This window comes from Schistocerca nitens, chromosome 7, assembly GCF_023898315.1.
Source record: "Schistocerca nitens isolate TAMUIC-IGC-003100 chromosome 7, iqSchNite1.1, whole genome shotgun sequence".
Taxonomy (NCBI): domain Eukaryota; kingdom Metazoa; phylum Arthropoda; class Insecta; order Orthoptera; family Acrididae; genus Schistocerca; species Schistocerca nitens.
Window position 1 is genome coordinate 506,292,836 of NC_064620.1, and position 23,569 is coordinate 506,316,404.

The 23,569-nt window shown below is 39.2% G+C and overlaps 1 protein-coding gene across 4 annotated transcripts in view; it reads right to left on the reverse strand.

The window, feature by feature from the left end:
• LOC126194740 (serine palmitoyltransferase 2) overlaps positions 1-23,569 on the reverse strand; it is a 419,658-nt gene that overhangs the window by 20,584 nt on the left and 375,505 nt on the right. For all 4 annotated transcript variants that reach the window (XM_049933004.1, XM_049933003.1, XM_049933002.1 and 1 more), the window contains exons 7-10: positions 22,995-23,158; positions 22,756-22,917; positions 22,527-22,653; positions 8,453-8,588 (exon numbers count right to left, since the gene is read on the reverse strand). In XM_049933004.1, coding sequence (XP_049788961.1) covers positions 8,453-8,588; positions 22,527-22,653; positions 22,756-22,917; positions 22,995-23,158 — 589 coding nt within the window. The remainder of the gene's footprint in view (positions 1-8,452; positions 8,589-22,526; positions 22,654-22,755; positions 22,918-22,994; positions 23,159-23,569) is intronic.

Genomic DNA, 23,569 nt, shown 5'->3' on the forward strand with positions numbered 1-23,569 from the left:
TTTGTAAAGGAACATTTGAAAATGGAGTTAAGCATTTCAGCTTTTGCTTTGCTACCCTCAATTTCAGTTCCTGCCCCATTCATTCATTGGGAACTGAACATCAATTTTTACATATAACCAGAATTTCTTTGGGTTCTGTGGAAGAGCACATGACAATATTCCGCTCTGATAGTCACTGAAGGCTTCACGCATTGCTCTTTGGACAGCCAAACATGTTTCATTCAGCATCTCTCTACATATAGCCCTACACTTGTTTTATACCTATTATGCAGCAATCTCTGTTTCTTTAGAAGTTTCTTTACAGTGACTGTATGCCATGGAGGTTCTCTCCCATTGTGAACTTTTCTACTGTGTACATATCTGTCCAGCGTATGGTCAACTATTTTTTTGAACTTGACCCAGAGTTCCTCTACATGCTCCTGCCTTGTGCTGAAAAGTTTCAAGTTCTTCACTGAGACATGACACTACTGATTTTTATCTAGTTCACTGAATATATGTAACTTTCTGCTTGTTTTAGCTGTCCTTTGTGTTCTGGCATAACCACAAGCGCCAGAACGAAGAGGAAGAACGCAAGACCAGAGAAGGCAGTGCGGTGACGTCAGCCAATAGCCTGCTAATGAGGACCGCACCACGACAGGAGCAACCTCTGCAAGAACTGAATACAAGCTCCGCTGCTGCCAGCCTCGGCCGGACAAGCATTTGTGCGGAGTATTAGCGCAGCCTAGCAGAGAGTGCTATGAGAACAGTTAGTAGTGATCCACAAACTGGGTGATAGACTTGCCTGAACATTGCATACATCACAGGGCTCTAATTTATATTGCCCGTCGCCCATTGCTTGCGACACCTGTTCTACAGCCAACGTTAAGTATTGTCAATCTGCTTTATAGAAATAAAACTACTAATATTTGCTTGAATTGTTGTGTAGCATTCTGACAATGCAGCATCCTTTAGGCACCCTATATGAGACGAGTGGGCAAGACCCAACACTTTGTACTTTGATAACCACTGTTTAAGAATTCGTAAGTGTTATGGGTGGTATCAAAGTTGTATAACCACTTTTAAAGTTTATATCCTGTTTTTCTGCATACTACTGACACTGTCATTTCTTCTGGCTGTTTTGTTAATAACCAACACGACTTTCTTAAGTTTTTAGTCTTCTCTTTATAGTTTAGATCTTTAATCTTCAGTGTCAAAGTAACATTATTGGTATACAAACAAAACCATCTTTTGTGAATGCTTCTACTTTATTATCTAACTCATTTGACGTGCTGGATTTAATAATGTGGGGGATGTAATTTCATATTGTAAAATCATAAAAGGTGGAACCTATGTTCATCCTGATGATTCAAAAATATGTTTCCCTTTAGATATTAAAGTAACCTACCTTCAAAAAAATCTTAAAAAGTTAAACTATTAATGTTTGACACACAAAACTTTTAGTATATTTTCTGACAAGTTTAGTTCTTGAGCTATGGTATATTTCCAGACTTATGAAATCAGTTGTATAGTGATTAACAAGTTTTGAATCTTGCCCCCTCTTGGAAAATTTTCTGCGCACACCTATGGGCATGGTCACTATGGCGCAGACAACGACAACGAAAACACAGCAGGCAGCTGCAAGCAAAAACAAACAAGAAATATGAATATATGATTGATAAGGATTGGTTGGGGGGGGGGGGGGGGGTTAACAAGTCTCTCACTCATCTCGGAGGCCAGCCAGCCTACACTTGTATTCTGTGTTTTCGCGAAAGCAGAAGCGACACACGGATCACTGATCCCTTCTGGTATTGTGATAGTTGTATCCAATCCATGATGAATCAGGATTAATCTCTTTTGCTCATTTCAAAATAAGGAAAGAAAAAAAATGAGCAATGGACAACACAAAGCATTTGGTAACGGCTACTGCGCCACTGCTTACTGAGGTTGGAAATGTTGTAAACAAAACAGGTCAAAGCCATACTCCCATCAATATCTTATGCAACAGTAGTTCAAAACACAGCTCACCTAAAACTGCCACATCAGAGTGTCCACAATTTTGCATAATACCAACTTTAGCTAACAGACAAATTTAAGCGTTTCTGTATTTAGTCCAACAGTTGAGTCCTACTTTGCCATATGCGGTATTTATCTTAGAGACAATTCAATCGTCCACAGTCTGATGTGGAACCCAAATGTAACTTACAACCACATTGACATGTCACTGTATTCATGTGTAGGTGTGCTCTTTATTTTGCGAAGATGTTCTTACACGCATTCTCCTTCCAAACTGGCCTTCGCCAGATGTTCTGCAATACCAGTGACCAAAGCCAGTTTCCTTTTTTAACTTTATATGCATAAAATAAAGCTATTTCAAATTATCTTTTATAAGGTAATTCATCTTGCTACAATTCTCTTTGAAATAGTGTTTACTGCATCAATTTGCATTTTTGCATTTTGAGGCAGAATTTACATCTATATTTGCATTTATCATGAAGGCAAATTTTTCTGGACCCTACCAGTACTCTAATAATCTTGAAATTTTATACAGCCTGTCAGAACAATAGCTACTTGCTGTAGAACATTGAGTTCTATACTTTAAACATTTTTGGAGATAGTCTGAATTATCTAAAAGCTAAATTTTATAACTTCCCATTAAAAAACAACAACCTCCAAGACATATCTTCATAAATACACCAAAAGCTGGTTTAAAACAAGCACTTTGTTGTTAAATAATGAATTAAACAATACTGTGTTCATAACAGTGTGAAAGTTACCTAAATGTTCTCAATTTTCAGCCAGTTGCCTTTCTTATTTTCATTTGTTATACTGTTTGACAGAGTGGAAGGCTGATTTAGTCCAGCATCTAAGCTAAGTATGATTCTTCAGATTCATTAATAATTAATTATGAAATTGAGTGTGAATTGTACTGTGTAACTGAGCAGTGAATTGTATATATGCCTACCGTAAAGCAGCCATTTAAGGATTATAAAATCCAGATCTTTACTTTTGTCCTTAAGACAAGTACAGATGAGATCATTTTCAACTTATATACTTTTTGGAAAAGACTAAGACTAGAAAGTGACTGAAGTAAATTTAGAGTTGAGGATTGGTCAAGGAGCAAAATTACCATGTTGTCTGCAGAAAGCTGAATGGCTACCTTATGTTTCAGCTGATCAGCAACAGGAATGACTGCACATTCTGCAAGCATGAGAGATTTGTGTGTGTGTGTGTGTGTGTGTCTCGGGAAGTCATAGTTCAGATCTACTAGCATCAGGACCTATGCTTAGGTGTTCTAGTGATGTTGAGGAAATGTTATAATTTGTTTTCACTGCGACGTTCGCAAAATAATGAGATTAGGTTTAAATGACGTTTCTAGAAGTTCTGGGATTCTCAGAGAACTTTTCGTGAATTTTTTCTTCTGATGGGCCTTCCCCCCCCCCCTCTCTCTCTCTCTCTCTCTCTCTCTCTCTCTCTCTCTCTCTCAGCATGATGTGCAGTCAACAGTTGTGAAATTTCTTGAATAATGGTGAACTGTAGTATTTGAGCAAGGATACTGAACTAATAATCACTGCGTGAACTTTCTTACTGTTTACTGACTGGTGAATGTTACAGTTTTCAGACAGCAGGTCGCGATTTCTAAGTATACATCAATCAGCCGGACCATTATAACCACTGACCTACTATCGAATAAACCCATCCAGGTGATAGCAGCGCCACCTGACGAGAAATGACTGCTAGTCAAACACACACACACACACACACACACACACACACACACACACACACACACACACTTGCATGCAGTATCAATGAGCGTGCCATCTGTGTGTAGAAAGAGGAAGGCGCACGGTTATCTGAGTTTGGCCAAAGGCAGATTGTGATGGTCTGGAGGCTCAGCACAAGCATTTCAGAAACTGCATGACTTCTTGGGTGTTTGAAGATTGCTGCAGTGTCTCCAATACGTGGTGAAACCAAGGTGGAACCACATCTACACATTGCGGGGGTTGGGCGGTCACCCGTCATTACAGACATCTGATGTATGCTGGGCACACAGAACAGATGGCAAACTGTGGCATAACTAACACCAGATTTTAATGCTGGGCAGAGTACAAGTGGGTCTGAACACACAGTGCACCGAACACTCCTAACGCCTTTGCAGCCGACAACACATGCATGTGCCAATGTTGACAACAAAACATTGGCAACTACAGCTGAAATGGGCACAATGACCATTGGCACTGGATGCTGGTACAGTGACAGAGTTGCATGGTCTGATGAATCCTGATACCTTCTTCATTGTGCCGATGGGAGGGCGCAAATCCATTGTCTCCCACGAGAACAGCTCCGTGATATCTGTTCTGCAGCAAGACAGAGACACGCTGGCAGCAGCTCCATTATGGTTGGGGAATCTTCACGTGTGCATCCATAGGTCCAGTGGAGCTCATGCAAGGCATCATGATGGCCACGGATTATCGTACACTGGTTGTAGACCACGAACACCCATTCATGACAGTCATGTTTCCCAATGCCAGAGGCACTTTTTGACAAGATAATGCACCATATCACAAGGCCAGGAGTGTGATGGAGTAGTTCAAGGAACACAGTGGTGAGTTTCAATTGACATATTGCCTCCCCCTCCCCCACCCCCCCCCCCCACCCATGAACTCGCCATATCTAGGATGTGATTGAACATGGCATCAGAGCTCATTGCCCCCCCCCCCTCCCCGCCTCCTTCACCCTGGAATTTATGGAAATTAGGTGACTTGTGTGTGCAGATGTAGTGCCAATTCCCTCTAGCGGCCTACCAAGGCATTACTGCTTCCTTGCCACAACACGCCATCGCTGTTCCATGTGCCAAAGGTGGACATACGAGCTATCACGCAGGTGGTCATAATGTATTGGCTCATCAGTGTATGTTTTTATGTCAAGAACTGTGTGCTAGTTCAGACTTGGTGGCAACCATTAAAATGCATAGACACTAGGACAGAACTTTTTTCAGATCTGTTACAATGAACCCTCTTTGCAGCAGGAGATGAAACATTTTCTGCGCCCTAATGACGCATTGTGCAGCCTGTCTTTTTAAATAGTTTTTCCAGGCTGAACAAGATTATGCATCACTTCAGGGCAGGCTGTGATTCTAAGCAGCTCACAAAGAAAATTCAAATAGAAAGAATGACCCCATGCAGACACATAATGGTTAAAGTTCATGAGGAATGGGTGAATCATACAACCACAACATGCTGGGCAATGCATCAAGCACATCCTGTAGCCTCCCTCTTGTGCTTTTTACCTTGTACTGTACAGTGTGCTGTAACTCAAGAATGAACATAGTTACGCTCAAATGAAAGATGACTTTATTTTTCTACTATTTCTGTCTGTGAGATACAACACATGATCCCCTTTTGATCTGAAAACTGTATGTACAATGGTGACTTAAAAAAAAAAAAAAAAAAAAAAAAAAAAAAAAAAAAAAAAAAAAAAAAGAAAAGAAAAAAGAAAAACACCTCATTGTTAACACAGTTTCACAGGTCGCCAATGCCCCTCTTGTACTTTATTTTTTGTGTTTATCCACCCACTTTTGTTTTATAAGGGACTTCAAAAGCTTTGGACCACTTTGTACTACAGTGCTTTTGGCCACAGCCTTCACCAGTAAAAGAGCGAGACAAACTATTCATACACACAAGCAAGCCAGCCTCAAGCACACATCATGTTCACATGACTGCTAACTGTTGGCAGTCAAGTGTGCACGGGGTGTGCTTACTTGTACGTACGAGGGCATTTTGAAAAGTAAAGATACAATGGCTTGCAGTCCTTAAATAGACAATTTATTTAGAAAACGTCAGTTACATTTTATTAACTGGATTATTTGTTATTTCTTGACATAATCACCCCCGTTATCCAAACATTTGTTAAGTCAGTGCACAAGCTTTTGTACCCCACAGTCATAGAAGGTTGCCGCCTGTTGTCGGAACCACACTCCAACTTCATCTTTGACCTCTTCATCGTTGTGGAATGATTTTCCACCAAGATATGACTTCAGGTAATGGAAGACATGGAAGTCGGTGGGCACAAGGTCCGGACTGTATAGTGTATAGCGGATGGTCCAATACATCCCATTTGAATTGTTGCTTTGGTTACGAGCGCTGTGTAAGGCCGAGCATTGTCATGAAGCAAGCGGACTCCACTTATCAGCATTCCCCTGTGTTTGTTTTGAATTGCCCTTCGAAGACGTTTCAAAGTCTGGCAATATGCAGCAGCATTAATTATCATTCCAGGAGGCATAAATTCCAACAGAAGAATGCCTTGTCTGTCCCAAGAAACAGAAGCCATGATTTTCTTCGCTGAAATCGACGTTTTGCATTTCTTGGCTTTTGGTGAATTCGAATAGCGCCATTGCATTGATTGTTGCTTGGATTCAGGTGTATGGTGATAAACCCACGTCTCGTCACCTGTCGCAATGTGATCAAGGAACTCATCACCTGCTTCAGCATAGCGTGTGAGGAAGCAGAGTGCAAAGCCCATCCTTTTCCTTTTGTGTTCTTCCGTTAACAGTTTTGGAACCCAGCGCGCACACAATTTCCTGTACCCTAACTTGACAGTCACATCAAAGAGTTGTCATTGACACATCCGGTACTATCTGAAGCAATTCTTTCAATGCGAGACGTCTATTTGCACGAATTGCTTCCTCTGTTCTCCGAAGAAGGGCATCAGAGATGACAGATGGCCGACCTGTTCTTTGTTCGTCATGAACATCAGTCCTACCTTCAGAGAAATGACAACACCATTTCGTTACATTTTGTCGATCCATAATGTTCCCACAAACAGAAACAATTTCTTTGTGAATATCTGCTGGTCGCTGACCTTTTGCATGAAGAAAACGTATGACGGAGCGCACTTCGCATTTGGCGGGATTCTGAATCGGTGCAGCCATTTTAAACACGATCTACTTCAACCAGAAGCAACGTTCAACTGCCGAATGCCCGCGAGGAGAAAGCTAACAGTTCAAGGTTAACACCAGTGTTGCCAACTTGCTCACCAAAACTCTTCTCTTCCTCTGGCGCACGGTGTATCTTTACTTTCCGAAATACCCTCGTATGAATGGTGTGTGTGTCTTATACTGATGAAGGCTGTGGCTGAAAGCTTTATGAAAGAGTCTTTTAATTGTGCCTGTCTGCAACTTAAAATGTGTTCCTTATGGTAAGTAGCAATGTGTCTTGTCCTACATGGTTGCTTGTCATGTTTGTGTTTTGACACCAATACTGAGCTCTAAAGTGTCTAAGTATCTTCACCATACTTAACCTAACATGAAATCAATTCAAGGCACCCCAAAGCACACACTACATACTTATGAGGCACAATGACAGTACTGGCTGCAGCATCACATGGTACATTGCTGCTTGCCACTGCACCTCACCCCACGCCACACCTTCTTACACACACACGTCTCTATAAGAAAGTCATGATGCAAGAAACACAGTTCTAGAGCTCCAACTGTGAAACCAATTAAGACAACATGTGAATATTTCAACCTTGACTTCAATATACCTGCTTCTTCCTCTGAATTCAACTACTATCCTAAAAAATGATTAAAACATTTATGTAAAGTGTAGTATTCCGGGTTTTTATAAAAAACGTTTGTTACTATTTTATTGAAATATTTGATTCAACTATGACAAGATGTGGTCACTGGCACCAAATGTGAATGAAGTCCAATAAAATGAGTTTGTACATACTGCATTTTACAAGAAAAATCATCTGAAAATAATTTTAAATGCAAGGAAGTGAAATATAACAAATACTGAATCTCATTAATGTAGATACAAAAGAGAGACTGGACTACTGTCAAACATTCCTTGAACAATGCCAGCTAGTGACTGTTGACAAGCAAGCACATCTAAGTGAGATTTCTGCTATGTATGCCAAGAAAATATTTTGCAAATGCTATTTTTCTTTTTAATTTTGAAGAGGCCTGTGGGTTTACAAATGAAATAATCAATAGTACTGAATGTATCATTTAGTGTTGCCTTCAACAATAATTTTCTCATGTTCACCAAGACAGTCAATATGTCGATGACATTCTGTAGTAGACCTCAGATCTCAATCTCCTTTTTCAGTTTCATCTTCTTTTAGAGGTCAATTGTTCTTAGACTTCTCCTCTATTTACTGACATTTCTGATATTTCACCAAGCAAAGCTCAATGCAGGTATCACACTGATTTGTTGACAGCAGAATATTTTAAATCAAACTGAATGCTCACAACTTTCCGCTATCAAGCTACCTTTAAAGTATTTTTCATATGCTCTTTTCCTTCATATTCTCTTTTTTTGCCATTGTCTCCTCACTCCTAAGACAGGAAGCTTCTAACAAACACTTCTTTATAATATGACAAGGACTGCTCAATTATTATATCATGAACAACACAAATTTACAATAGTTTTAAGTTATAGGGACAGTGTTGTTTAGCTTTGCTTACCCAATTTTTGAGAACATGTACACCAGTAATGGGACAACGGGTGAATCTTCATTACCATAAATAATAACTCCCATTTGTTTTAATCTACGGCGAAAATATCTCGTGTTATTTGCCAGCTGCTTAACGCGTCTCATTCCTGAAACCAGACAGACACGCATGTTTTTAAAATATCTTTTAACTGAAGCCTGTGTAGCGAGACATCTTATATAACAAAGATCATACCATTTTTCAATTGCATTTACAGTTCTCTGTCAAATAATTACCAATTTACTGCAATAATTAATGCTTAAAATCACTTCTCTTCTGCCCCATGTTCCACAAAAGTAAAGTGTGTAGCGGAATAAAAATTGTAAACACACATGTTTCAATTCACACCTCAGCTCATTGCTATTCCCCTTGTAATAAGGGGAGTAGCAATGGGCTGAGGAATTACTTTGAACTGTTATCGAGGAGGGAGGAGTACTAGGGTAACATACATATTTCTCTCGATATATGACTGACTCAAGTTAGTAAACACTGACTAGAATAATTAAAGGTTCTATGACACTTCGCAAAATTAATAACTTCTCACACACTTTTTGAGGCTTCATGCCTTGACCGAGTAATGATGTTATTGACAGGCAACTTTCATGTGGGAACATTTAAAAAGAAAGAGCAACTCATGCCAATAAGGGCAGAGAGGACATCACTACCTGACGTAATTGGCTAGCTGCTTTACACAAACTACTGGAAGGTATTTCAACCACAAATCCCTTGTGCAAATTGCACAAATGAAAATCAGTGCTGGATGAATAAAAAACTAACAGATATTTGTCACTGCCATTATTATTAGTCATATATTAATAACTTCTACGAGTACACAACTGTGATACTGATGGGCAGATAAAGGACAAATTTGCGCCAAAGATGTATTACGCAAATGTACGTACGTTTGATTACAATGATTAAGTTGTCCTTTCCGTTCCCAACAGACAGGAAGGCAAGGTAGTTCACAAAATTCTGGAAAAAAAAAGTGGGTTGTAATGTGTTTTACAATGTTTACTCAAGGTCACCATCCTTGGCATCGGCGATTTCTTCAGATTCAGCATTTTGGGCTGTTTCAACTCAGAATTTCTTGTGGCATCTTGTTAAGGGAAGCCCAAAATTTTTCTTTTCTGTTGGGTTATATAGTATTGTAACTTTATTCATCCTATTATTAGAAATGCATTTGACATGGTCTTTTCAGTTCAGTTATATTGTTCAGTTACAGTTGTAATGGGTTCAACAGTTAGTTCTTGTCTTATATCAGTGTTTCATATATGGCTCGGTAATGAATATCCTGCTACGACGTGGAATAACTTTGTCATTGATAACAATATAATAGAGGGAAACATTCCACGTGGGAAAAATATATCTAAAAACAAAGATGATGTGACTTACCGAACGAAAGCACTGGCAGGTCGATAGACACACAAACAAACACAAACACACACACAAAATTCAAGCTTTCGCAACAAACTGTTGCCTCATCAGGAAAGAGGGGAAAGAGAGGGAAAGATGGAAAGGATGTGGGTTTTAAGGGAGAGGGTAAGGAGTCATTCCAATCCCTAAGGTAAGTCTTTCCGCTCCCGGGATTGGAATGACTCCTTACCCTCTCCCTTAAAACCCACATCCTTTCATCTTTCCCTCTCCTTCCCCTCTTTCCTGATGAGGCAACAGTTTGTTGCGAAAGCTTGAATTTTGTGTGTGTGTTTGTGTTTTGTTTGTGTGTCTATCGACCTGCCAGCGCTTTCGTTCGGTAAGTCACATCATCTTTGTTTTTAGATATATTTGTCATTGATAAGTTTGATTCATTGTAATTGATCAGATGTTCGTGTCCAGCATTTGCAACTACACAACAGCAATTATGTTGTCAAGTTTATTTAAGGTTTCTTTCCATAAATTATGTTTTATGGAACACATTTTGACATACAAACCAGCCAGCAGCAGGCTGCCACAGAGTCTAAGTTGTGTCAATCACAACACAAGATAAATAACACGACCTCTCTGATAGATTTGTTCAGCAATCTGCACAATCTGGCAACACTGTAGGCTATTGTAGTTCCAACAGGAAGCCATTTCATTTGTTCAAGGTGTTATGCTACATCTACATCCAAAGACTAGCAGTAACAACACATCATCTAAATGTAACATCTTGTGGTCGAAACCGCTCACTGTGTATTCGATTGTTGAGTAATCCACTGTGACACAAATTTATCTTTCTTCACAGTGTTAAATCAACAGAAATTGTTGCAGAGTTCTGCCCACATCACCAGCCTCCCACCGTCGACTTGTTAGTGAGCTTTTCCTGTTGCCTTGGAAATCAGATACCACGGTAAATGTGCGTATTCTACAGGGGGAAACATTCAACATTTCATTTTTCCTTATTCACTGGTCATGTGCATCTGTATCAAATACGGATAAAAAACCTCTTGTGAGTGAACGAACAACATTAAAAGTAGCTTATTGAATAACAGAAGAAGGTCGAGAATTAAAATTCTGGCTATTTGCAGAGAAAAAAGGCAAATACTTTAGTGATACACGTCGGTAATCCAACAAGATCTGAACAAACAACTAGCCTTTCCTTAGATCACGTGACAAGCATTGAGTAAATGTAAGTTTCATTTAGCTCTCTGTCATTGCTCTGGTGGTAGATAATGTAGTACAGTTCACAACATGAAATAAAAACCGTTGAAATTTAAGTGCAGAATGACCTCGCCAGGGTTGAAAAATTAAATTTACGATCCCGACGTCATATACATGTGATGGACTGTTCAGATTACTTCACCAGCGTGAAAAGAGAATATTACAACAATGTGGCAGGATCAACCATCACCGATTCTTCAGAGCGAGTGAAGAATCACGAGGTGCCAAATATAGTCACTAATATTGCCAAGTCTCAACTCCACTAGCATTATGAAGAACTTCATGGGCAGCTCACAATGTCATCACTGCTAACCACTGCCTGCTCCAATGAGCCCTCAATGGAGCTTCGCAACCAGATGACAATCTAGTGGGGCAGCTTCAAATAGACTGTAGAGTACACCACTGAAAAATCCTATTCAGCTTGGGATGAAAATTTATTTTAACAAAATTAAAAATGGGTGCAAAAGGATCTTGTTCAAAATGTCAATAAATAGTCAACTATTATGCAATGCTGACCTCAGTAGGCTGCATCTACGTCTGGTCTTGGGTCATACACAACTATAATGTCAGGAGTACCACCAAAATGTAGAGATATCATGGATAATAGAACAATAACTGATAACACAGAGTAATAAATCAGAGTGTGTATTCATAAGGAAAAATTGAATGTATGATTACAGAAGCAAAAACTAAACAGAGGAAATAGGCAAATGTGCAGTTGTGCACTTTCACATGTTTTACACCTTCAGATTTACCACAGGTGATTCATACTGACAAGCTTGTTCATTTTGTCTGTGATTTATCCCATCTTGTTTGATACTGAGATCATGAACAAAATATAGAATGTTGTCACTGACAGTTGCTTTGAAGCTGTTCAGAGAGTCTCTTGTTTTATTGGTGATGTAAGCTGGTATTCACGAAGCAGACAACTATGACTACTTCTACCAGGGCACCAGGAGACATATGACATGGGGGGGGGGGGGGGGGGGGTTAAGATCGTCACTTACTTGTGACTTAGTAACTAAATTAAAGTAGTACTAAAAGCAGATAAGATACAGACTTCCAGTAAAATTGGAACCGATTCTGAAAGCACCTGTTGCTTTAGAAAGTTTGCACTTAACAGCTGTGTGGACAAGGCATTTCTGCAGTAAACACACTCTCATTTCCATATACATAGCTGAGTCGATAGATTGTTATGTGAAAGGTTGAAAGGTAAGCATAGGGATAGCTAGTGCATGAAACGACCTTTCTGGAATTAAAAAAGTTTACTTTAGTAACACAGTGTGGTATCTTCAGTGGGAATTAGAATATTTCGTCAAGCTGACAAGCAGGATCAATCAGTCCCACACTCGCAAATCACCATTATGACAACCGAGTTGCCAAAACAATGCCTATGACGTATACTATATCACCCATTGTGTCGATGTCATATGTTTATTTGAGAACATAACTTGTGATTTCAGCAGCATGTATGCAGTCCATGACCTTTTTTTATTGTCAAACAGCTTTTTTTGTTGTCAAACAGTTTTTTCTAGTTGCAAACCAAGAAACAGAACTTGCCCATGAAAGAGCCGACGCTTTTAGAATCGACGCTCTTAGAACTTCAGTGCTACTCCGTGGAGAAAATTTCCTTGCAGAAGCAGAGATTTGATGAGAGAGTACATGTATTGGTATTAATCCCAATTTGTGTCGTAAGGGAACTGTTTGCAGTAGACAATAAAGTTTGTCAGAAGTTAATTCAGTTCCAACATTGCAAATAGTTAATATTTGGCTCCAAACTGATGTAAAATACTTAAGAATATATTTTCTTAGTAAAAAAGGTACAAAAAAATTTTTTTTTGAGCAGTGACTGGTTTACTATTATGGCTATGAACTACGCCCGTAGAATTTTCGTAATGATGTTAGCTGGATGCTTCAACAGCCAAATCTGCACACATTTCATTATTGTCCCATTTTTTAATTTATGAAATCTCATTGCAGAATTGCACTTGCACCACTACAGATTCCGTTAGTTCTGTGAGAGTAAGTAAAGTGTATTTCTAGACTACAAGTGACCAAAGAAATTTCGGCACAGTCGCTACTTAACAATGAGATCATTGGAACCCAGTACTGCGAATTCTAGCTAGTTTGGATATTTTTATTAGCTTCAACAAAATCAATGCATTACTCATGACATTAATGCACTTTAACTAAAGAACTAAGCTCTAAATAAACTCTACGCATTATGACAACAAACTTTTAAATAAATAATAAGTTTTTTCCTTTACATTTTACTTTACCCATGAGAGTCTTGAATACGCTAGTGAAAAGAAGAATGTATTTTTGTACCTGGAATTCAACACTATCTGACCCAGACATCCAATGTAGCACACTATCTTGTGTTGGATTGGATGTCCAGATTTGGTCATAGTGATGAAAATTCATTCTTCTTGCAACTAGTGTAGTCAAGACTTTACAAGGACATATCCATTATTTTGCAACTCTATTGTCATGACAGTAACTTGTGGGTGTGGAACTAATTATCCGCTGAATTTGCCTCACTACTTCTTGTCAACTTCGTGAAATATTCTGAATAATTCACACTAAAGATATCACATTGTCTTAGTAAATTAAACTTTTTAGATTCCAAAAAGATTGCTTCATGTAAAAGTTAGCCCTATTCTCGCTTTTCGCATTGCACTCTATCTACTCAGCTATGTTTATGGCAATGAAAGAGTGTTTATAGCATCAACGCCTTGTCCACACAGTTGTTAAGTGCTCACTTTCTAAAACAGTAGCTGTTTTCGAAATCACTTCCAATTTTGCTGCGAAAGCTGTATCTTATCACTTCCTTTGACCAATACTTCAATTGAGCTGCTAACTATCACACATACATCGTGAATCTTAAAGTCGCAGTTGTAGTCATAGTTGTCTGCTCCATGAGTATCAACTTACATCAACAGAAAACCAGTGGAAAGTATCTGAACAAACTCAAAGCAACTATCAGTGACAATAATCTGGACATTTGCCTATTTCTTCTGGTGTGTTTCTGCTTCAATAACCATAAATTCAATTTTTCTCTGTGAATCCACAATCTGATTTATTACTCTGTGGCACTGGTTATTATTCTACTGTCCATAATGTCCCTACATTTTGGTGGTATTCTTGATATTATAGTTGAGTGTGACAAGACTGGATGTAGATACAATCTGCCGAGGTCAATATTGCACATTATCTTACTGTTCGTTGACACTTTGAACAAGATCTTTTTGCACATATTTTTAGTTTTGTTAAAATTAGTTTTCACCCTAAGCTGAAGAGGACAAGTGTGCAACTTATTTGCGTTTTTCAATGGTGTAATCTATTATCAGTTTGAGGCTGCCCTTAGTTCAGCATCTGGTAGCGCAGCGCCAATGAGGGTTGGCAGAAGCAGGCTGTGGATAACAGTGAGAACCCTGTGGGTTGCCGACAAAGTTCTTCACAATGCTAGTGCAACTGAGACTTAGAAATATTGCTGATGATGTTTGACACCTTGCGATCATTCACTCACTTTCGGGATTGGCAACTTCGATCCAATACCCTACCCTGTAAGCAGGCATAGTAGTCTGCTTTAAGAATACCAAGCAACGACACACAGAAAAGGTCACTGGAAAGATTCACAGGAACCATCAGTGACACAGAATTGGATTCTTTGCATCATTTATGGACCAAACAAGAAAGGAACATTACAAAAGTAATGAATAGGCTAGTTAATATGCATTATATACATAGATCTCAAGGTGAAAAAAGCTCGAAGGAGCAGAATTTCACACATGCACAGTTTTAGTTTCTGTGTTGATGAACAATAACTTTCAGCTTCTTCTCTTCTGAATCCTCAAATGACTTAATTACTGTGAGGCATCAAATAATTAGCTAACTGCATTTCTTCTTGCTTCTGTCCGCCAACATACTTCTGCATTCTGCGCGAGTTATGAAATTCTACTTGTTGTGGCACAAGACCGCACATTGACACAGTTGATTTCAAGACACAAAGTGTTTGATATCTTACTGTTTCATCACCTGTGGGTGAAGGTTGATTTCCAATTAGTTTAATTCCCCTGAAATAAGTTTTCATTCCACACTACCCAAGTAATGTTTTATTCATTTTTATTCTGGGGAAATTGTATCGTGACTGAAAATTATATACCTCAATATTTCAGGTGCTGTATGTTGCATGAGCGGGAACTGGTATCACGAGCTTTGCTATCCCTGTGCTGAAATTATATAATGCTGGCATTAACAAGTGGAATCAGTGCAAAGATGAGCCGAACCATCAGGCTTTCATGGCACAAAGAAAAACAAAAGTGAGCATCATCCGCAAAACCAAGAGGAACTGCAACAGGTCTCAAATACTACAGGCAGAAGAAGACTTCAAGAAAAACAATTTAAGAGATCTCTACTAGCGACTCAAGAAACAGACTACTTCATACATAGCCCCAACCCTACATCTCAGAGGGCCAGATGGGAAACTCCAAATGAATAACAGGGACTGCACAAAAACCTTTGCAGAATACTTCCAGAAACTCCTCAATGCAGAACAACTGAAAGAGACTTGCTTTTGCCAAGCGTGCTGTCAGGAACCAGGACTTTATACCACCCAACAGGGAAAAAATAAAGATCATCACAGGCCTCAAGAACAGCAAGGCCCCAGGTGAAGATGGTATAGTTGTAGAAATGTGGAAGCACTAGATGACCAGTCCCTCCAGAGTATCACCCAGATTATTCAGGGCATTTGGAGAACAGAGGTCTTGCCAGAGGGAAGGACCTCAGTTGTGATCCATCGACTACACAAGAAAGGATGTAAGACCGACCGTAACAACTACAGAGGCATCTCCTTGTTGCTTATAACCTACAAGATCTTCTCTAACGCTCCACAAAATAGTCACCAAACAGCTATACTCCCAACACGGTGAATACCAGGCTGGTTTCCATGCAAGTAGGTCCTGCACAGAACAGATTCAAAACCTCAAGATCAACCTCTTATATAGGAGCCGGAGGGGGGGGGGGGGAGGGGGGGGGGACACCTCGGTTGATATTATGGTAGACTTCCAAAAGGCATTTGACTAAATAGGCTGACAGACCATCTTCTCTACCCTGTGGGAACTAGGCCTGGATGGGAAGACTACCAGACTGGTCCTAGCTACCCTGAAGAATACCACCTTCAAAGTCAAGTTCAGGGGAGAACTCTCCGAGAGCTTTCCCATCCAGACAGGAGTCAGGAAGGGGGATGGCCCCTCTTGCATCCTCTTCAACTGTGTTCTGGAGAAAATCATCAGAATGGACTTCCACATTGTCCCCAGAAGCAGGACTGAAGTTGGGTACAAGAAAGATAACCTCAATCTACTCTGACTAGCCTTTGCTGATTATCTCACCCTATTGGCCAACAGCATTAAGGAGGCTACTCACCAACTACAGTATTGTGGCAAAAACTGGCTTGAGGGCCAACATACAGAAGACTGAGTTCACCACCAATATCAAGCAGGCTTCTTCTACAATCCCACTAGAAAACAATACTAACTGTAAAGTTCCTACAGTCAAGTACTTGAGAGAATGGATCTCAGCATGCGAGAGCAAAACCTTGACCATAGACGCCAGGTGCACCAAGTTCGAGAGGGCCTATCATTTCTGTAAGAACATCTATACCTCCAAGTACCTATCCAAGAACATAAAGTTGAAGCACTACAACTTGGAAGTAAAACCCTCTGCACTCTATGCCTTTGAGTGCCTGGGCCCACTCAGGACACTAGAACTTAAAAAAGAGAGGAAGATCCTGAGGAGAATACTAGGACGCATAAGAGAGGAAGACAGTACCTACAGAATCAGGCACAATAACGAGCGCTACGAGCATCAGGAAGACATAGTCACATGTATGAGGAAAAGGCAACTGACCTTCTATGGGCACATGACCCGCCTGAATCACTTTAGGCTCACGAACAGGATCCTCACAGTGACAAGTAGGGGAAAAGTGTCCCAAGCCAAGTGGATCACCTCTGTTAAATCAGACTTAGAGGAACTGCGGATCCCATTAAAGACAGACAAGAACGGAACTAAATACTGACAGGTCATCCTGCAGGGAGTCTTCCCACTGTTTCCCACAAGCAAGAAGTATACAGGCAACGCCAGACCTAAGTGGACAGATGAGAGGAAGCAGGTTCACAGCCAGAAGATGAATGGATACTGGGCCAAAAAAAAGTAGAGGAAGATAGCTGAGAGTTACGACGAGCCCCATGGTCCCTAGTAGACCAAAAAGGAGAGAGAGAGAGAGAGAGAGAGAGAGAGAGAGAGAGAGAGAGAGAGAGCATTAACGGCTCTGTTTCATGCTGGAAAGCTTCCAAAATGAGGATTTGTAGTTTAAATTTAATTGAGTGCCTTAAATAAAGATAGGCTGAAAGGAATGTTAGAAAGTAACAGGAGATTACATAGCACAAAAGAACAATTGCATTTAACACCACCCATCTGTGAGCCTGTATAAGACAAGCATTACAAGCATTTCGCTGTACAGCTGCCCTTAGCAAGGCAAAGACTTGGCAATATGGTTGCAAGTATTTGGCAACAATGTGGCTGTGCATTTAGTTCCACATGTAGCCCTGAATTATTCTGTTAAATTCACTTAGCATTCCCTTTCCATTTCAATGACTTTTGCTACATAACCCTCATGTAAGATGAGAGACTGATAGAAAATTCAATTTGTGGACTACCAGAATGCTGTATTTCACAAAATCAGCAACTGTTCTTCTCTTTAAATTGCATTATGAGGCTCAGCGACCAATACTGTGATGAGAGCGACCAGCTCCCAGCAGCATCTCATCAGCCCCGTGGTTCCACATGCCTTGTGATGCACAGGCGTCACGAGTTCTCAAATGTAATTGCAGTGCACAGCTGTACCAGCCTATTTTCCACTTAATTCCACTTAATTTACTGGAGCTGCAAATTTTTAGAAGAAATTCTTTAACACAGTATGATGAAAACATTTACACATTAAATCTTCTCACAAGTTCAATACAGTAAGCTGTGTTAATAGTCACAGATGTCTGCTTTGCTGTGAATACCAAGCTTCTTCAGACAACTCTGAAGAACTTTGACTTGCCATCAATGATATGAATTTAAGTTTTCTTCATCACGTAGGACCCAGATGTCAGGAGAATAGCTACAAAATGAATATAGTTCCTATGAGGTAAATCTGTGCAATAGCAATTAGACATCCATGTAGATGTTTGCTAACACCAAGCTTAGCAACTTCCTTCTTCCTCCCTTCTTCTCTGGGTAGCTTCAAAAATGGGAACTTTTGTTGGTGTGAATTTCATTGAATACCTTAAATATCACTTTTGACCAGTGTTAAGTTCTCTACGAATCCATATGTGGACCTCAATATGTGCATTGTGCCAGTGTTGCTATACAGCATGCACTGCAAGATATTCTCACATAGTTTATGACATATATTTACCATACCAAGCCAAACAACAGCTATAATAACACCACATTTACTCACTACAGCTGGATGAAAGCATACAAATTCAAAATAAAAATTGTATGAAGAATCACTCCTAAAAAGAAAAGAAAAGACAGATAAAGTATTAACCTTTTCACTGCTACATATGAGCTATTTGCGTTCCATGCTCAGGCTGCATTTGTTACGGATGTACTGTTGCCAAATGCCGAGAGATCGCATTCCGGCTGATACAAAATACTTATCATCTGAATTTTCAAAAACCATCATGCGAAAAATTTTTATTTTTGCTCCTCTTATAGTCCGAGATCTTCACTCGATAAAGAACTGAATTTCTTTCCATTATCCACCAGACTTACTGTGTTGCTTCAAATTAAGTAAAACATTGTGCAAAATTTAAAGACTCTGCAGATGTAAAAACACATTGAGTAAACTTCGCGTATGGTTGATTTTAGCTCATACTTTGCAATGAATGAAATGTACAGAAGATATTGGAATTCTATTTAAATATTAGAGCAGCAGTATTTTGTTCTCAAGTTATTGGGTTTTATATCCAAAGGACAGTGGTTTTCAACAGGCCCATTCACGTCCTTGCACACTGTGAATCATGGTCATAACAATCGTCGTATCTCAAACAATTCAAGATACTGAAACGAGGTTTTCTGTAAATGATGGCATGCAATGGGGCACAAATGTTGTATGATAAACACTTGGAAGTTTTTTTTTCACCAAGATATTGAAGTAACTCTTCCGCAGCAGTGAGACGTCAGCGGCTCAGGACACATTCACATGTCCATTGCATTATAGGAAAATCCAAGCCATGCAAGTATGCACGTCCACAATACTTGGGGAACAGTGTAGCAGGATGTGTACGCCTACAGCAGCAAAAGGGTTAATAACAACGCTAAACAACATGGTGAGGTACGCCGACTGGATCACAAACTATAAAATCAATTTTGAGCCGTATTCATTTCTCACATATTAGTGTCATACAAAACTCACCACATAAAAATGGGTTGTTTGCCTCTGTTGCTATTGAGCTTGAAATGCAAATCATAGACATTTTTGTGGAGCATCATTCAACAACAGTAACGCACTTTATACTCTCCGAAGCAACGAGCAGTAGCTGATGCAAGGGAACACAGACATTCCCAGAAGCCAGCAAGTGGGCCCTGGAGAGCCCTGGCAGAAACAGGTTCAAAGGCAGACAGTCTGCCAAGAAATCTGTCACAAAATGTCACTGGACTAATTGTTATTACCAATGTGTCAGAAAGTGAAAGGCATTGTAGCTGTGCTACCATTACACTTAGGACATCAGCACTGAGTTGAAAGGCATTATAAAAATTAAGGCAATGAGTGGTTTCAAAAGCAAGACATCACATTCAGACGATGCACTATTTATCGCTGGACCACGGGTGTAGACAACTTGAACAGAAGACAAGACGATTTCCTCCAGGAGTTGCAATGGCCTACAATGTTACCTTGTCAAACAGCTTTTCATGATCAACAAAACTGTAATGAGTTGGAAAGCTAAATTCTCTTCTTTTCTCAGTTACTTGTGACAAAGTGAAAAACAATCACAACATGACCCACATTTTCCAAAATTATTTTGTACCTCTAACACAGTGCTTCCCCTATCGGTATTAACACCTTGTTTATAATTTTAGCATACAGTTTGTAGGAAGAATTTAACACACTTATTCTTCAGTAGTGTGGGCATTGTGTTTTATAACCTCCTTCATAAGTAGGGCATACGAAAAGCTTCATTCTATTCATCTGGCACATCTGCTTGACCAATAAACAATAGAAATTCTATGGTTTATCTGATAGGCAAATAGTTAATCAGCTCTATATTTATATTATCAGTGCCGTGTGACTTTTTGTTTCTTGATCACTTTCACAGTTCTCCCACTGTTATAAATCTATATAGTCATTGGTTTTAGTGTTTACTTCTGGTTGTTCTTCATTATCAGTCCATGCACATTTAAAGTACTTTACAATTTTTGAGAAATTATACCGTATTTACTCGAATCCAAGCCGCACTTTTTTTCCGGTTTTTGTAATCCAAAAAACTGCCTGCGGCTTAGAATCGAGTGCAAAGCAAGCGGAAGTTCTGAAAAATATTGGTAGGTGCCGCCACAACTAACTTCTGCCGTCGAATATATGTAGCGCTACACAAGCATGCTTTGTGGGCATAAAGATAAATACTGGCGCCAAAACCTCTGCATCAGTAAATAAATTTAACAAAAAAGGTAGAAGACGAGCTTTTTTTTTCTCCGTCCCGAGTTTCGACCACTGCATTTTCGTACATTATCCAACGAAGTAAATACAAATTCCCTATTGTTCATCTTCGAATGTAGCAGAATTTCAATGTACTACGAAAATCCGACTGGCAAGACTGTTAGGGATGTTTGTCAATATGGCCAACTCTACGTTCCGAGTTTTTTCCTACCTGTGAGAAGAGATGGTTGCTAATAGGAACCTGATGACATGTGAATCACATGCAGTATTATCTTCACCATAAGAATAATACGAATATAAACATTTTGTCATGTATTCTTTCATGTTTGCTGCTATCTCATTTAAATCCTGTCTGCCTAATAAACTACGAAACTAGAGTGAGACAACAGCAAACTCGGAAGAATATACGTATCGTGTCATGTTTATATTCGTATTATTCTTATGCCTAATAGTGATAGTCAGAAATGAAGCACGGCAACTGACTAGATTTTAAATGTAAGATGACTAATTTCTGTGCAGAATTTGATGTACTAAAGAAGCGGCCGCAAAGATTTTCAAAAGGAGAAAAATTTTCGCTATACTCTCGTTCAGAACATGTTCTATCATACGCAGTCTATTATTTGGTTCTTGTTGATCATTATCAAAGAAAGCAGCAGTGTAAGTAACAACAAATAGCTGTATCTTGCCATTGTTTCGCTAATGAGACGATTCCTCTTTTTTTTTAAGCGGCGGTAGAGCTCACAAAAGCAAGTCATGCTGGGAGCGGCGACAGGCCGTAAACACGCACTATCAAAATGCGTCAATGCACGACACAGTACAGTAATGCATTTTCAGCTTAGAGTGATGTAAACACCTATAACAAAGAAAACGGCACTTATCAGATCAAAGCAAAATAAGCAATCAATTTAAACCAGATGAAGCACGTGAAAAAGGAAGGGTACCCGTATAAATACGGACGGAGCGCCTGACGCATAGCAATGGCTACCTGGTAAAGCTTAACTGCTAAGGTTACGACTCGAACCAAACTACTGTAGCTGTATCGTCATTCATTCGACCTAAATTGTGTCCCATATTACAATGGACCAACTTTGTTTCGATTTGGAGGTGCGGCCTAAAACTTTTCTCTCCCCTTGAATTTCGAGTCTCAAATTTCAGGTGCGGCTTAGATTCGGGAATTTTTTTTTCCCTTTATTTCGAGTCTCATTTTTCAGGTGCGGCTTAGATTTGAGTGCGGCTTAGATTCGAGTAAATACGGTATTTAGTTGTAAAGTATCTCACTTTTGTTTATTCAAGTGCTTCATAATTTTGTATGCTTTGTTTTGTCTTCCATTCTACTTCACCAACATGCCAACCCCAATTTTCCCATTTAATTTTTGATATTTCTTTCTTTACTAAAAAATGTTCAGAAGGTAACCATACGTACAAATTAATTTGTGACACGAACGTAAAATGACTTCATTCCACGGCATTATGAGTTGTCATGCAAAAGGATCCACTGAACTAACTAACTAAGCAGATTTACATTTATACCCCTATCTGCAATTCATATTTTTAAGCAACGACTAGGTTTCCTGATATGCCTCCTTTACATATTTTTAGTTCGCTAATATAGTATTTCCTTTTTAGAATATTTCTTTTACACCAGGACTTCCACAAAATTTGATTTATGATGCACATATAGTAGAGTGTATTAAATTCTCTCACCTTCACTGCTGCCATCTTCTCCCATTATTATTTTCATTGAGGTGAGTATCTGCTGAATAACAGGTGGTGACATTGATGCTGCATAACATGCAGCATGACTGTGCACACGAAGATAACTGATAAGTTTCTGCCAATGAAAATATAGAAATTGTATTACAAAACAGCATTTTCGATTTATGGATTGATGCTTCCTTTCATCATTTTTTACTAATAAAACAGATAATCTCACCTTTGATCCCGCTATATACCCTCCAGCAGAACCAAAACTTTTAGTGAATGTCCCCATGAGAATATCAACATCTTTTGGGTCACAGCCATAGTAATCTAACACCCCCCTTCCTCTTTCTCCCATCGCTCCTATACTGTGCGCTTCATCCAAGTATAAGTAAGCCTAAAAATTGACAATAACATTAACATTTTTGTGAAAAATGAGAAAAGAAAAATATTTCAAAATTCATAATTTTATACCTTGTATTTCTTTTTCAATCTTATGATTTCTGGCAGGTGTACTACTGATCCCTCCATGCTAAAAACTCCTTCCACGACTATCAATATTTTTTTCCATGGTCTGTATGTTCTAGGCTGTCCATAAACAACGGCATCTTCCAGCAACTTTTCCAAATGTTTCACATCTGGGAATAAAATTAAAATAGTTTGTTTAGAAATAATGAAACAAAGCAAGTCTCAAAGTCAAACTTTTCAGCTAATTTTGATGGATTTGAAGATAATGAGTCACTGAAATATACCAATTTAATCAAAAATTGTATATGTTAGATACATTAAAATAGTTTCCCCACCATGAATTAATGCAAAACTGATCTGCTACTTTCTATTTTGGCCAATATTCTCACAAAGACATAGACTTTTGTGGCTTAAGACTTTTCTTACAGTTTTTTGATTAAATATGATTGCAACTGCTCTGCATGAACTAACTCGCAGCTGTCATATTTATCTTCATCAACATGGAAGTGCCTTTCATTGTGAGGCCTGAATGACATTTCATCCAAACCAACCTTTCTCTATCAATCCCTCTCCCCTCTCCC